The sequence below is a fragment of the Zootermopsis nevadensis genome, unplaced genomic scaffold (assembly GCF_977971745.1).
Source record: "Zootermopsis nevadensis isolate Lab colony 2312 unplaced genomic scaffold, Znev_1.0 Znev_ptg000008l, whole genome shotgun sequence".
Taxonomy (NCBI): Eukaryota; Metazoa; Arthropoda; class Insecta; order Blattodea; family Termopsidae; genus Zootermopsis; species Zootermopsis nevadensis.
In genome coordinates this window covers 3,026,521-3,041,542 of record NW_028259140.1, presented here as the reverse complement: position 1 = coordinate 3,041,542, position 15,022 = coordinate 3,026,521, and the positions used below count along the sequence as shown (strand labels likewise).

Here is a 15,022-nt window from a genome sequence, read left to right as displayed (position 1 = left end):
AAAACGTTATGAATTTTTTCTACAACAGTGAATACGAGGTGCGATCGGAAAGTTTCAAGACTGCGCCTATAAAAACCTGTACACTTATCTCAGGTATTAAATTCATCCATCACCCTCGAAGTAGTTCCCCTGGGAGTGAACACAACGATCCCAGCGTTCTATTGACACAGTCTTGAAACTTTCCGATCGCACCTCGTATATCGATTGTGGTATTTTGGGTTGCGACACTATGTGGGTATGTATGTGCTTATTAGAGGAACATGCGACCTCCGTATTTAGGGTAGAATAGGATTCGGTCCTATTCGATCAGGACTGAAAACTGACGGTAATTTTTTCGACACGTTAACCGCTTACCACTTAAAATAGGCTTATAATATGCACACTATTACCCTCTATAAACGTAGAAAGATTACGTAGTAAACAAGCGAACGTCACGCAGCATGTGAAAGTATTTAAATTATCTGACTTATATAATATGTTTATTTAATGGGTTTTTGTCGTTCATTTATGCATTTAAAAGTATAGGCTTAATTACATAACAGTGAAAATTGCCTCGTAACTTTATTGATACTCATTTCTTTGAACCTGGAATTGTGTGCCAGGAAGTCTCGGTCCATTTATTTTTAAGACTACACCCCTGATTATCTGTGACCGTAAGTAGGAAATCGTTCGTCAAAAATTGTCTACTTTGAAAACTTTCTGTGACTTTCCGAACTGATAATTGATGTTCACAACTGAAATGCTTTTTCGTTGTCCCTCGTTTCGCCTGTATTTTGAAAGTCCTTCTATTTTCATTTCTGCCCTTGAGTGTCGAAGAGGAAAAGCCCGAGTTTAATGATGACTCGTAGCGTCGGAAGCAATGATTTTCGCATTAATGATACTCTAAATTCCTCTGAAACCGTCCAACTCGTCTCGTCTGTCACTGCACAATGCTCTACAAAGCGGAACTAGTTTCCCCGAGTACAATACCATTGAAACAATAGGATGCAAGATTTGCCTAGCTCACATCTTCATCAAATTATCAGGAAGAGAGACATTCTAGAAAAACATTGTGAAATTAGGAACTAACAACATTTATGAACGGATCCCAATATGTTAACCAACAACTCACAGAAAATCAAAAAGTCCTGTTTATTTTTTTCATTCGTCCATACTTATATTTTCCTTCTTTCTTTCTTTCTTACTTCCTACTTCACTTTTATTTTTATTTACATACTGTAACGTAATCCTGGGGTCTCGGGTTCGATTCCGGGCGGTGCCCGAATTTATAACTTGTTTTGGGCAAGGCCGTGGTCTAGGCAACACGGAGTTTTCCTCCGTGGCATCCCAACAATTACTCCATTCACACACAGAAGAAGGCAATGGCAAACCACTTCTGGATCATCTGCCAAGAACGTATATGAACAGGTCCCAGTCCGAGAAAAGGATGGAAGGATCCTGTTCATATGGACCTGTCGTCAGACAGAACACTAAATAAATAAAAAAACTGTAACGTCACAGCCCACTGCATAAGAGAACTGCAGAAAATCTTCTCTGAACTATTAAGCCTGTGATCAGGTTAATTACGCACTTGAACTGGATCCCAGTTGTGTAGAACGTTGCTAAGCGGGTCTGCCTACTGCCCAGCACGTCACTACAGAACGTAATGCATTTTGGACGCTAATACTTTGTGACTTTTGTATATTAGTCTGTGGTTGCTGGATATTGGAATTCGATTAGCAAGTCGGGGAGCTGGGGATCTGTTTGTGCGAGACAGTGTAGGGTATATATATATATACAGGGCAGTGAACAGAGTCGCTCGCTGGTGAAGAAATTTTAGTCTGAAACTTGCGTGCATAAATCACAGTCTTCTGACACGCCTATGTTTCACATAAACCAAACGTCTCTATAACATGTTGAATCATTCCGTATACTGAGATAGCGTGTTTATAACTTCCAAAGACGTAGGACATGAACTTCTCAAAGCGGTTGAGATTATCTGGATTACTGAGTTTTTTCTTTGCACTTAATCCATCGTCTGGTATTATAAGATTATCACATAGATCTTCTAGATTTTGACACTGTATTATTTTAGGAGGTTATCATACTTTAGGAAGAAGAACATACAGAGTTCATCTTTAGTGTAGAAAATGTAGGCGATACGTTAATTACTTGGTAACAGCCAATGAGGCTTCAAGACGTTACAATAAAATTCTGATTCCAAAGTCTCATCTGAAACACATTTTTATTTATTTCTTCGGTGATCTTCATTAGCGTTCGTTCTGTTTTGTTGTTAATTCATCTCCTTTCTCTTGCCATGACAAGGGTACATTTTGGAGGAAAATTAGTTTATACACATAAACACGAGATAATATGATTACATCTGAACCTGTGTACTGCAAGAAAGTTGCAAATTAAGTTCTAAATGTACCATGACGTAAGGAGTTACGCTAATGTTATCCGTTTCAGGTAAGAATAAGGTATAAACTTTTCAAATAGTGAGTTTGCAGATGTAAACTTTTGAAGTTTCATTTCATACCTGTGGGAAAGGTCTTGGGTAAGAGGTTGCATGTTTTTCAGTGTTACCTTTGACCTATACGTAACTTTTAAATGCTTGCCATCCTTCACCCCCCTCCAAGAACCCGACCGTCCTCGAAACCTTGAGCTACGAACGTTTTGTAGGTACTTGGAAGTTTCTGAACAGACGCAGTTTGTAACTGCATAAATCTCCACCCAGAAACAAATAGTAAGTTAAGTTCTTACAAGAAAACTCACAAATGTCCTCTGCAATTGTAAAGGCGCATTCTCGTACAAGTGAGCACTTCAAAAAGTAGTGCGTCTCGAAAAATAAATCTGAATCAGAAGAAAGTGAAGACGCATTTATACAGCAGGCTAAATCGGTCTAACTCCATATTTGTAAAATTTATTTACCACAGGAGAAAAATTTAGTTTATTTTTACTAAACGTCTGTCAATGTGCGCAGGCCTACCCGTCCGTCCGTCCGTCCCTGTTCCTCCGAAGCGGACCGCCGTGGTAAATAATGGTAAGGACAATAAATGTTTGTCTTGGAGAGAGAACTCTGGGAAGATTACAGCTTTTTATAACCGAGAAAATTGCAGGTCACCTTCTGAGCTTTAATCGGTTGCCACAGTGTTCTACTATTGCTTCCAGGTGATATAAAATTTAAAGAATTAATATAAAATCGTTTAGGAATTACCTTTAAATATCGAGATATGAAGCAATTTCGTAATTTAAACTAATGTTACAATAAACCGTTCATTTCTAAAATAAGTTTACACCTTAAAATTAAATACTCCTTGATTATTTTACGGAAAGAACACGATATTGGTAGTAAACACGCGGCCTTGGATCGGAAATAAAATGGATTAGGTGTGCGTGGCTGCATTTCTTAACAGCGTTACAATTACGTCATGGAGTGTTCGTTGTAAAAAGTATTTATCTGGCAATGCGAAGAGAGTGGGTAGTGTTTCTCAGCGAATAATTTAAATCGGGTTGTTCCATGTTCCAATTTCCAGCAGTACGACTGTATTGTGCGCCAAGTCAGAGGGACAGGAATCCTATTACGAAATTGCGCAATGGAGTACATAATGCATTGGACCCGCAAAGCTGATTATCAAAAGGCCACATCCATATGAGTACCGCATAACGAAACTTGAATTTGAATGCCATATAATACTGCCCCAGTGTGTATAAGGTTATAAGGCCTATAATTTAATCAGCTTTCGAAAAGCAGTGTATAAAATGGCAGACCTATACCTGATGACAAACTAATTGGTCGCTTAAAAGCTAACAAGCTTCGGTCTGTAATACAGTATTCTCTGATGAAATTTAGAAAGGCCTCTATTTATGATGTATGTGTGTTTGCTGAAGGTGCTAATGATGGAGGCAGAAGTTACCTCTGAAACGTCTGTATGCTTTATTCAATCTATACGGCCAACAAGACAGTCGTCTTCGTGGAGGTAGTAATTTATTCAAAACGGTTGTATCTCCCATAAATGCACGCGGCTGAACTTTAAGGACCACGTTAGAGTTTGTCGACAAATAAACTCGCTGACTAAAGTAATTTTTAAAACATATTTTTTTTTATTTTCTGAGAAACTGCCATACAGCACTCTTGATGTGTATAAGATGCAATTCTATTACCATCTTCCTGTTATTACGAGTGACGGGTGCCTCCAGGATTTTCTGCATCATTACACCAAAACTCTAGTCAGAAGGCATTGATTGTGAGACTCCTACAAGCTGATGAATATTCAAGTCACCTAGCGTTTCTTCTCCCACCATCCATCATAACACTCTGCAAAAGTTCCCTTCCACCTTTCAAATCCCTGCTGCACCTCAAGTTCATTCTTATTTCACTTCATAGTGTGAATCCCCTCATCAAATGACAGTGTTGCCACATTAGCTATTCGGGTCTAATTAGATGTGCAAAACTGTACATTCTTCTGTATCGTCAACAAACAATGGTATTTCATGAGGTATTTTTTGTAAATAGATAGTTACTCTTTCTTTTAGGGTCCTTTTATGTGATACTTCATTCTATTCTTATTCGAGATGAGGATTGCAAACAATTTGTGATTACTCATTGGCCGTTTACGTTTTACTCCTCCTTACGACATCCCACTCGTGCTATTCTCCGCGTCCATAAAATATAACGTTTTGATAATTAAACAGCTCCGTCTACTTACGACGAAGGCACATAAATAGTTTGTATCTGAAATTATTTTAATTATAAATAACAAATATTTCTCGCCGACAACTGTAGAAGACTCTCCTGGGATGCTACGTCGTGTAGTCTAGTCGAAGTTTACCGACGTTTCAAAGGTGTTTATTGTTTCCATCATCAGGCCTATGAGGACCTTAGGGAATCTTTGGGGATTTTTTCTTATAGTCTCCGTACAGCCCCCCCTTCCAGTATACCTTAATAAATTCAGAAATGTCTACCTACCTAAACGTCTGCAGGGCGTTACGATTCAGAAGACCAACATAGACCAATACCGTAAGAATATTAGATCTTATAAATAATAATTTTTTTGTAATTTTAATAATTACTAAGCAGAATAACAACAAAACTTGTTGAGTAACATCCATTTTATTTTAAAGTTTAATTACGAAATAATGTTGATATAAATTCTTGCCGGAATTCATTCGTTTGCCAAGGTACTGTGACGTATAAACGTTCTGTTTGGTGGAATGATAATTGATAACTCACAAATCCTACCTAACGAGAATAATAGCTAGTTGTTGTTTTTTTATAACTTTTACGTAGGAGTAATGAACAAATTTAAAAGCAATCTGTTCTTGACCCATGAGTTTATATGAGAATTACTGCTGACAGGAGGGTTTATTGAGTATCATTTCCAAGTTAGAAGCCCCCACATTCTACTATAACAACAGGTTAAAATAACCCGAGACCAATTATAATTTCGTTAGCAAGGGCTTTCATTTTCCACTAGCCGCACAGCACTCTAACTATAACAACGCATGCGTATGTGTAACGCGCTTCTGAAATTGTTAGACCGCACCTAAATTACAAGGAGAGCTTTATTAAAGCATAGGGTTTACTTGTAATATATCTGGACTTTCATATTGAAACCACCCACAAACATGGATGTATTTACTCACATATGAATTTAACTTCGAAGGAGCTGCAGTCATTGCTAATGGTCACAATGTAATTTTTTTTTTTAAAAAATAAAGACGGTGTTGCCAACCTTTCATAAGACCGCACTCCTCTATCATTACGGTTAGAGAGGGGACTATTAGGAACAAGGCAAATTATACAGGAATAGGAGATCGGACGAGGTCAAGGGAACTGGCAAATGAGAGTCATGGAATGTGCAGGTGAGTTCGAACCAATTGGAAATTGCCCTTTTTCGCCCATCCGAGAGAAAATAAAAAAAAAAGGCTTGAACAAAAACTGCTTATGTATTTTTGCATCTTCATAATGTTTCTAACGTGGCGGCCGTGGGAATTTTTAGGTATTATAGTTCTGGCGTAAGGTTCTGAAATGAGGTACTGAGACAGATATTCATAAAAAATATGTAACTTTAATTACGGCAACATTCAGAAAAGGTATTGTAGGTGCGCCATATTGTGATTTTATTTAAAAATAGTATTAAAATATATTAAAATTGTCCGTCAATCACAATAAAGTAATATAAGATAATTAAATGGTTAAAATATTATCCTTCCATATGTAAATCGAGTACTCGATGCGGAATAAAGGATAATATTTTAACCATTTAATTATCTTATATTACTTTATTGTGATTGACGCACAATTTTAATATATTTTAATACTATCCAGAAAAGGGTAAAGTAAAATTGCAAGCCAAAAGTGAATATTCAATTAGAGTTATCTGATTAGTGACAACTGACGAACTAATGAAACCGGGTGAGTTAAGATGGCTGTCTTCTGGGTTGTTATGGTCTGTAAGACTTGAGGTTCTCACAGCGGTGAATATGAAGATTTCTGTCTTCTGGGTTATTGCGCTGTGTAGTCTGGTCGATGTTAACCAACGTTTCAGAGGTCATACTGCCTCCGTCATCAGGGCGATCGCCCTGATGACGGAGGCAGTATGACCTCTGAAACGTTGGTTAACATCGACCAGACTACACAGCGCAATAACCCAGAAGACAGAAATCTTCTTGTTATGGTCTGTTAGAAGTTTACAGACTTTTCAGAGGTGCTTGCTTCCTCCATCATAAGGACGATGGAGGCAGTAAGTACCTCTGAAACACCGGTAAACTTCTACCAGACTACACAATACAACATCCCAAAGACAGTCATCTTAATTAAGTTGTTACTGACACACCAAAAATAAATAAGATGTAATGAGTGGGTCTACTGCACAAGAAACACGAAACATTTTTGGCAGTGATGATTTGTTCATATACGATTTATGTGTCTGGGACAAACCTTTGTTTCCTATCATAAGCATTCGAGTGGGTGGGCAGTGTAAAAAAAAATCCAGGACGCTAACAAGGGTTGTTAGAAGTAGTGGAACAGATGGGTGGCTGCTTAACCGTGGAAAAGGAAGAATGGAAATGTAGGATAAAACTTAAGCCTAATAATTACTACAGGATGGTTAAAAATCAAGCAGACCGAAGACTGTACATTTTACCTGCAGACATTCGCCGTTCCATAGACTGAAGATGAATTTTTATCCGGATTGCAGGCAGTGGTTTATTTAACGACGCAGAATATAGCGTCAAATGATGGGATGTGTAATCTCTTGATAAGGCGAGAGTACTCACCATAAACGTTTAAACGAAGACCCTGTAATTTTATAATATATATCTTTCCGATGGTTTCTTTTCTGTACGTAAGTGGACAAACTGTAGAGTAGTTACCACAATGGATATAAAGACTGGTAAACTTTATGTGAGGTCCGGGGGCTTCCATGTACGTACAGTGTATGTTGCTTTGGAGAGGGGTCTTGGGATTTGTACTTATCTATAGGACATCTGTATGTGTAGTTCAATGAATCAGGATCTGGGGTAGAGGTTACGTCGCCTAGTGATACAAACCGAAACATGGCTAATACCACCCCCCACCCTCCTACTTCCTATTACCACACAGACCAAACTTGCTGTTTGCTCCTAAGTACCTTGCTTTCAAAACAGATCTCTCTCCGCTTCAAGATAAGGCCTACAGAGTTCCCAATATTAATGTAGCAGGCCTCTATAATCAGTTACACGTTCCCACGACATGAGTTCATAATGCCATTAATCTTCTCTTGAAACCTGGAACGTTTATTGGTTCAGCTAGGCAGAGCTGCACTCAAGGCGAAAGAGGCGAGGAATGTCTGTAGGGAAGAAATTGGCTGTGAGATTTGACTGTTTCTGAATTGTACTAGTGAACGCGACGGATTCATCCTTAATTTCGTAATTGTAAGATTCATGAGTAGGGTAGCTGCAAATATGTTAAGTAAACAGTTGCGGACAGCCGATAAGGGATTTCCTTAAATTTATTTGTTTGGCTAAGTGTTCAAAATTTCTTACCGTAGAAAAAAATGTTACTACTTCGACGTTTCGAATAAGCTATTAGGTACCAAAACCTAATATAAAAATGTGAGTCGCAGAAACAACTTCTTTTACTCAAAATATAGTTCATATTCCAAACTTATTTGCATATAAATGAATACTCCCAAAATTTTATAAAATAAAATTTTATTAACTTTATTTACAGAATAATCAAAACAAACATAAGATACGAAAAACGAGAGGATCAATGGAACACATACTACAATAATGAACAAAACCGACGAATAAATTGAAAGACATGCATTATAATATAAAGTAGTTTTAAAGGATAACACCTGAAGATGATGCTTCGCATCGAAACATGTAGTGAAATGAATTAAAGCGCTCTATTGTAACATCGTTATAGCGATGAATGGCGCAAATTTAAAATTTTAAGTTTTAATATTTAAATTTTAAATTTTAACATCTAAATAAAGTTTGTGTATTGACCTGAAGTTTATTATATATTTTAATCAAAAAACACAAACATGACGCATTTAAACCTTAAACTCAACGAAATCAGTTCTCCCTGGGGATTCTGCGTGCACTTGTTCGAAAGGAGAGCTTTAAACAAAGCATTCTGTGATACTGCACTTCACGGCCATCTAGATGCGAATAAATCTTACTACTCCATTTTCCCAACAACCAACAACTACTGCTAAGCTCATACAACATCCAGAGGGCCATGGCCGGGAATAACAGTTTGGTTGGCTGGGGGCTCTATATGGTTTCAGTTCCCGTGGGCATTATTCAAAGTCCCTTGTTATACACAATGAGTAGGGGGTGGGGGGTAATGCATGGCGAACAGCAAAAGATCCGGTGCTTAAATCGCTTGTCGCTGTCGGCATGACCATTTGTTTGCTTGGGCCAATGTGTTTGAATTAAGTCATGTGCTAATTACAGCGCACGACCAACGTAATCTTACTAAATATATCTATGAGAAACAGAACAGAAGCCTAAGGGAAATTAAAAGCCACAAAGTTGTTTAGGGCTTAAACACAGATTCAGTTCTGTTACCATTACAATGCTAAACACAGTGTTCAACCCCCCCCCCTTAAGTGGAATGGTAACTATATGCACCACCTGATTTAACAACAAGTAACTCTGCGTTTCGCGTGCAGTGTATTTGTACGTTTCACAGGATTCTCCAAAAGACAACGGATATTTCTCTGAACAGAGTTAATCAAATTCGTCATTGTAATGGTAAAGCTCTGAGAAAGAAATTAAATTTTTAATTTAATTCAGATTATCTTAAGCTTCAAAGGATTAACACGGATTTTGTTGCATAAATTCTTGTATAATTTGTACAGAGTCTTGCCTAAAAAGTATAAAGTTATCCACTCGATACATAAATTCTTTCAGAATGACAGCGAAGGTCAAAATGTACGATGTCCCAAAGGAGATAATTCCTGTTCATGCTTTCATAACCTGTTTGCCTAGAACCCGGTTCAACTTTACCCCTTCCTCTATCATCACAGTGACCTCACTCCACAATAGATGCATGAAAACAAAATGACACTTTTCTTATTCTACAGAACACACCTGCTATTTCTAGCCAACGTATACCTTCTGGAGGACCTTAACATTATTACGTCAAGAGTAGCAGTCTGGCGCTCTAACAAATTTATGTCCATACAACAAAAAATTCAGCAGACCACACAAGTAGTCAAGAAATTCCCCGTATTTTATGGAACCCGAAGGTTCAATACGTTCCCACAACATCCCGCCACCGGTCCATATCCTGATCCGTCTACGCTTAGTTCTTCCTAGCAGTCTTTTTCCCCCTGGTTTTATGCGTTATGAAGGAGCAAGTTAAAATGTTTAGGTAGACCTAAAAATTCAAATGCGAGTTGAAATTATATCTTTACTGTTTAAAGTAATTTAGAATAAACACCTCAACTTCCATGGCTGAGAAAAAATATTTATTTCTACACTCCGTCTTCCTGGAATGTAAGTGACACACCACAATGATAAACAAAAACATTTGTTTCGTTATATTTAACGCGTTTTATCCACGTTATTTTTGTCTTTACATTCGAGAAGAATAACATCGTTAATGCCGCAAAGAACAATGTTTCATTCATCAGTGCCAACATAATTTTAACCAGGCGGCGGTATTTGGAGCGGACACTTTGAATAGCGCATAAACAGTTCATAAAGCAAACTCCAAGCAAGCCGGAGTGGGGCTGTAAAATTTACAATCATATTTATAACAACGGACTGATTTTCAGACTTGTTTATAAATGTGGATATGCAAACAATATTACTAAAGCCTCAAGAGAAGTTAAATAAATGTTCGTGTACATTTATTCCTATTCAGAAGAAATCATGTGAACGCTTGTAGTAAATTAGTTCAGAATTCGTTTAGCCCTTACGTTGGCTGAGAATAAACAAATAATCCGATAATGGAAGAAACAGAATAAATAAATGAGAAGCATAATCACAATTTATACGTTACCGGATACTGTTAATATGATTAAATAAAGGAGGATAAAATGGGTTGAGGCACGTGGCACGCATGAAAAAATGTTATAAATGCACACAAGACCACGGTGGTCTAGCGGTTAGAACGCTGGCCTTGTAATCCTGGGGGATCTCGGGTTCGATTCCCGGCGGTGCCCGAATTTATAACTTGTGTTGTGGTCTAGGCAACACGGAGTTTCCCCGGTTTCTCCGTAGCATCCCAACAATTACTCCATTCACACATAGAAGAAGGCAATGGCAAACCACTTCTGGATCATCTGCCAAGAACGTATATGAACAGGTCCCAGTTCGAGAAAAGGATGGAAGGATCCTGTTCATATGGACCTGTCGTCAGACAGAACACTAAATAATAAAATAACCTGAAGGTAGCAAACAGTTTGTAAGACGAAGGTGTAGATCTAAGGATAATATTAAGATAGATGTTACAGAAATTCGGTGGGAAGTTGGGTAGTTGTTGCATCTGGCTCAGGATATGAACCAGTAGCAGACTTATGAACACTGTAATAAACTATGAGATTCCTTACAGGACTAGTTGAGCTAATATCATCTTCTCAGGAAGGACTTTGCTTCATAGAGTTAGTTAACAGGAACTCACCACTCTGTCCCCTAGATTTCTCACCCTGCAAGGAAGGTACACTGGTTGTCCGACCAGGGCCGTGATGCTGGGCGTCGTTACTTCGAATTCTGGTACCCCTTTGTCGTCATCCGGGTGTCTCCAGTCTCGGCTCGGATAACCCCAAGAGTACCCTGTAAATACAATCAGTGCAGTCACTTACAGGCACATTATTCTCTAGTGACTCCAGAATTGCGCATGTCGTAGGAGGTAGTGGGAGGAGAAGCAGTGATAACACGGCTACAAACCTGCTGGAAAAAAAAACATTAAAAATTAATTCGTGTCAGATTCATTGAAGTTTTTGCTTTGTCAATGAGACCTTTGAGTTGTAACTATCTTCCTTGTTTCACTGCAACAATTTTGTCTTGTAATTTACTTCGTAAATCTGTATATAGCCTTAGGATACTGTTTATGACTACTTGTGTAAGGAATAAATGATCAAGTCATCTGCAATGTTGTTAGTAGGAATAATGTTCTAATTTATAAGAGCTGGTATCAATCGTCAGCGTTTAGAATCAGAAAACGGTAAGAAATGAATAGAGCAAGGAGTGAGACAATAATAAAGATACGAAAAACTAATGATTTCCCGTTTAATTTCCACGAAATGTTTTCCACCCAGAGTCAATTTTCACTGGAATCAGCACGGAGACTAGGAAAGTGACAAGCACATCACCTTCAACTAGGAGAGGATTTTTCTGGGCAGCCAAAAATCAGTGGAATCCTTTAAATATTTTAGTTTAGCGTAAGAAATGTAAGAACCTTTAAGATATCATCACGAAAATTGTAAATTCTTCGATGCAAACTTTACAATAGTAGTCATGTAAAACGTATATCTGAAGGACACAGCTTTTTCTATCGTCAGTCAGTGCGTATCCATCCTCTGCTCATTCTTCTCTCTAACAGAAAGCTCGCAAGCACTAAGGACCGAGAGTTTCCCGGATAGAGGCTTTTTAATGTTATTTAGACGACCGTCGGCTTCTAAGAATACTTATATTTAGATTGAAAAACACAACACATATCCTTAGATTGACAATCCAACTTTTAATTGCATATCCTTGCGTAAGTTATATTTTCTAGTATTTCACAAAAAATAAAACTTGTATAACTGAAAACAGAATTGTGTTTTAATCGGTTCATCGATTCTTCTGAATAACACGATGAAAATGTGGTGTAACTAATGATTAAAAATGTATGTCGACAAACGAAAACATCAAAGTTTGCCTGTTACATAGCTCGAACCTCGTCTGAAAGACCTCCAGAATATAAATGTTCCACTCAGTTTATAATGACGCAAACATGACAGTGGATTAACTGTATTAAAAGTACTTCAAAAAGTTTCTAAATGAGGGTAAGAAAAGGCTGAGTTGAAATTATGTTTATGGTGTTTTATTTAGAGTGGCACATGGGCCACTTTCTGTCAGGAAGATAATATACAAAGCGTTAATGTAAGGAAACATGGCAGTGCCTTGAATGAGGTAAACATGACAGTGAGAAAAGATTAACACTTTAAACATACGGACAAGAACTGAGGTAGTTTAGAAGCTACGAAATTACAGTGGGCTGTAGATAAGGATGTGTTCTAATATGGACACGAATTTGCAGTCGGCGGGAGGCTGTACAAGCAACACGCCAGTTATGAGACATGGCAGCGTTCGAGGGTAAAAACTGACTCTTCTCAAGCTCTTGGCAAAAGCCTTAACGAAAGACTTCACTGGTTTGGAGTGCGTATGCACTGCATTCCGAAAATTCTTACCCCAGGTCCGAAAACATGTTGTTTATCACGGCTGCTTCACACCATTGTATTTCTTTCTGGGATGGAAAGACTTATCCGGGAATGAACCATAGTAGCATCCCACTACTTTAATAATCAGTACCACTGATAAAGCTTCACTTCATATCAAATAATTCGTAATAAGATTCATGGTTATCCATCAAGTTGTTGTTCTACATTGCGGTTAAATAATTAACACCGACGTCCTGAAATTGACACCGTAGCTGATCACATCAAAGCCTCGTCTGTGAATTAATAACAAAGGAATTCCCATGTCCATTTACCGCCTCACGATTATTGTCACAAAGGTAAAACGTTAATTTCAGTACGGTACGTAGGTGCCTTTGAAGACTGACAGATTGAGAAGTTCGGGTTACGACGTAGGAAGCCAGAAAAATGTTTTACTGAATCCAAATGAGGCGAGGACACCTTTGTGTGGTTCAGGGGGTCACAAAATTTAAAGTATCATCATATAAACGAATGAATTTCCGATGGCTGTCTTCCGGGTTGTTGCGCCGTGTAGCTTGGTAGAAGTTTACCAACGTTTTAGAGGTCCTTGCTGTCACTCATCGCCCTGATAATGGAGACAACAAAGAACATTGTAAAGTCGGTAAATTAAACTTAGTAATGGTGACGTGTTGTGTTTTAATTTGAGGTTAGAAATGAATTTTAAAATGTTATTTACGTGAGCTTCTGGCTGTAAAGGGTTTGTGAAATTATACTGAGGAGTGTTCATGGTTGCTAGTTCGTGGACAATTTGAAGGGATCACGAATAAAGGAGAATTTAAAAAATGTGTATGTCTAGACTACATGTATAAATGGATATGTTTTGCATATAGTAAACTATGTGTGTGTTTTACGTTTGACGACAAAGAGGTTCATTAAACGAGTCATAAAATACTCAATTAGAGTGACAAACAGGAACACTGTGTAATTAATCACGAAGCACAGGCGACAATAGAAGCAAATTCATTACTAATGGGGGGGGGGGGGGGGAAATAACTTAGAAAAAAATTAACTCTTTTAAACTTCAAATGTTTAAGAGTTCTGTGGATGAAAATGTATTTGAGATGATTGATTTCACTGCAGTGCCAACAGAATTTAGCGTACCTGATCTGTTGCGTTGAAGAATACATACTAGCAACAGTAGAGTTTAAAAAATGGCAAGAGATATCGATTACAGATCATTAATATTAAAGCAATCATCAGGTATTTGCTGTACATTTTACTTGAACTACTACAAGGAGATTAAAATACACAATATCATATCAGAGTTTTAGTTCTATTTTATTATTTTCGTATTGTTTTATAACATGAATATGTTTCCTTCCTCACCCCTTACGGTATTCTATAAATTAATTAATTTCCTTGATTTCGCGAAAAAGCACTCTAGCTTCAGTTAGTTCTTAAAATACTTTGCAACGGAGGCTTTCCCTTCCGCTAAAACGCGCATAATGTAGAAATTACAAACTCGTTTTATCTTTTACAGAGTTGAACGAAATATGGTGGAGTCGAATCAGTCAGGTTTGAAATCTGAAGCTTCTAATCATTTGAAATATTTTTATTGTGATTTTGTGAGTTGTGACACCGTGCAGTTATGTTTGTGGTAAGGCTAGTAAAGTTCCGGAAAAATGTATCGCCTCCATCTTCAGGGTGCATACATTCCTCCGAAACGTCGGTAACGACCAACACGATTACATGGAATCACAAGATAGAATACCATCTTCATCTCTCTGATAGCCTCTTATCTCAGATATGTAACGATTTATTAATAAAAACACGTATTATATTGAATTTATTTATTTATTTAGTGTTCTGTCTGACGACAGGTCCATATGAACAGGATCCTTCCATCCTTTTCTCGGACTGGGACCTGTTCATATACGTTCTTGGCAGATGATCCAGAAGTGGTTTGCCATTGCCTTCTTCTGTGTGTGAATGGAGTAATTGTTGGGATGCCACGGAGAAACCGGGGAAGTCCCCGGAGGAAAACTCCGTGTTGCCTAGACCACGGCCTTGCCCAACACAAGTTATAAATTTGGGCACCGCCGGGAATCGAACCCGAGATCCCCAGGATTACAAGGCCAGCGTTCTAACCGCTAGACCACCGTGGCGGTTATTATATT

General features: G+C 38.0%; 2 protein-coding genes across 4 annotated transcripts in view; one reads left to right on the top strand and one right to left on the bottom strand.

The window, feature by feature from the left end:
• Nucleotides 1-15,022, top strand: part of LOC110838089 (neuroendocrine convertase 1) — a 156,321-nt gene that overhangs the window by 41,204 nt on the left and 100,095 nt on the right. The window lies entirely within an intron of this gene.
• Nucleotides 1-15,022, bottom strand: part of LOC110838093 (peroxidasin homolog) — a 77,164-nt gene that overhangs the window by 32,008 nt on the left and 30,134 nt on the right. The window contains exon 2 of one of the 2 annotated variants that reach the window (XM_022080954.2): nucleotides 11,132-11,259. In XM_022080954.2, coding sequence (XP_021936646.2) covers nucleotides 11,132-11,259 — 128 coding nt within the window. Of the gene's footprint in view, nucleotides 1-11,107; nucleotides 11,260-15,022 lie in introns of both variants that reach the window. The other variant, XM_022080953.2, reaches the window with a different exon arrangement.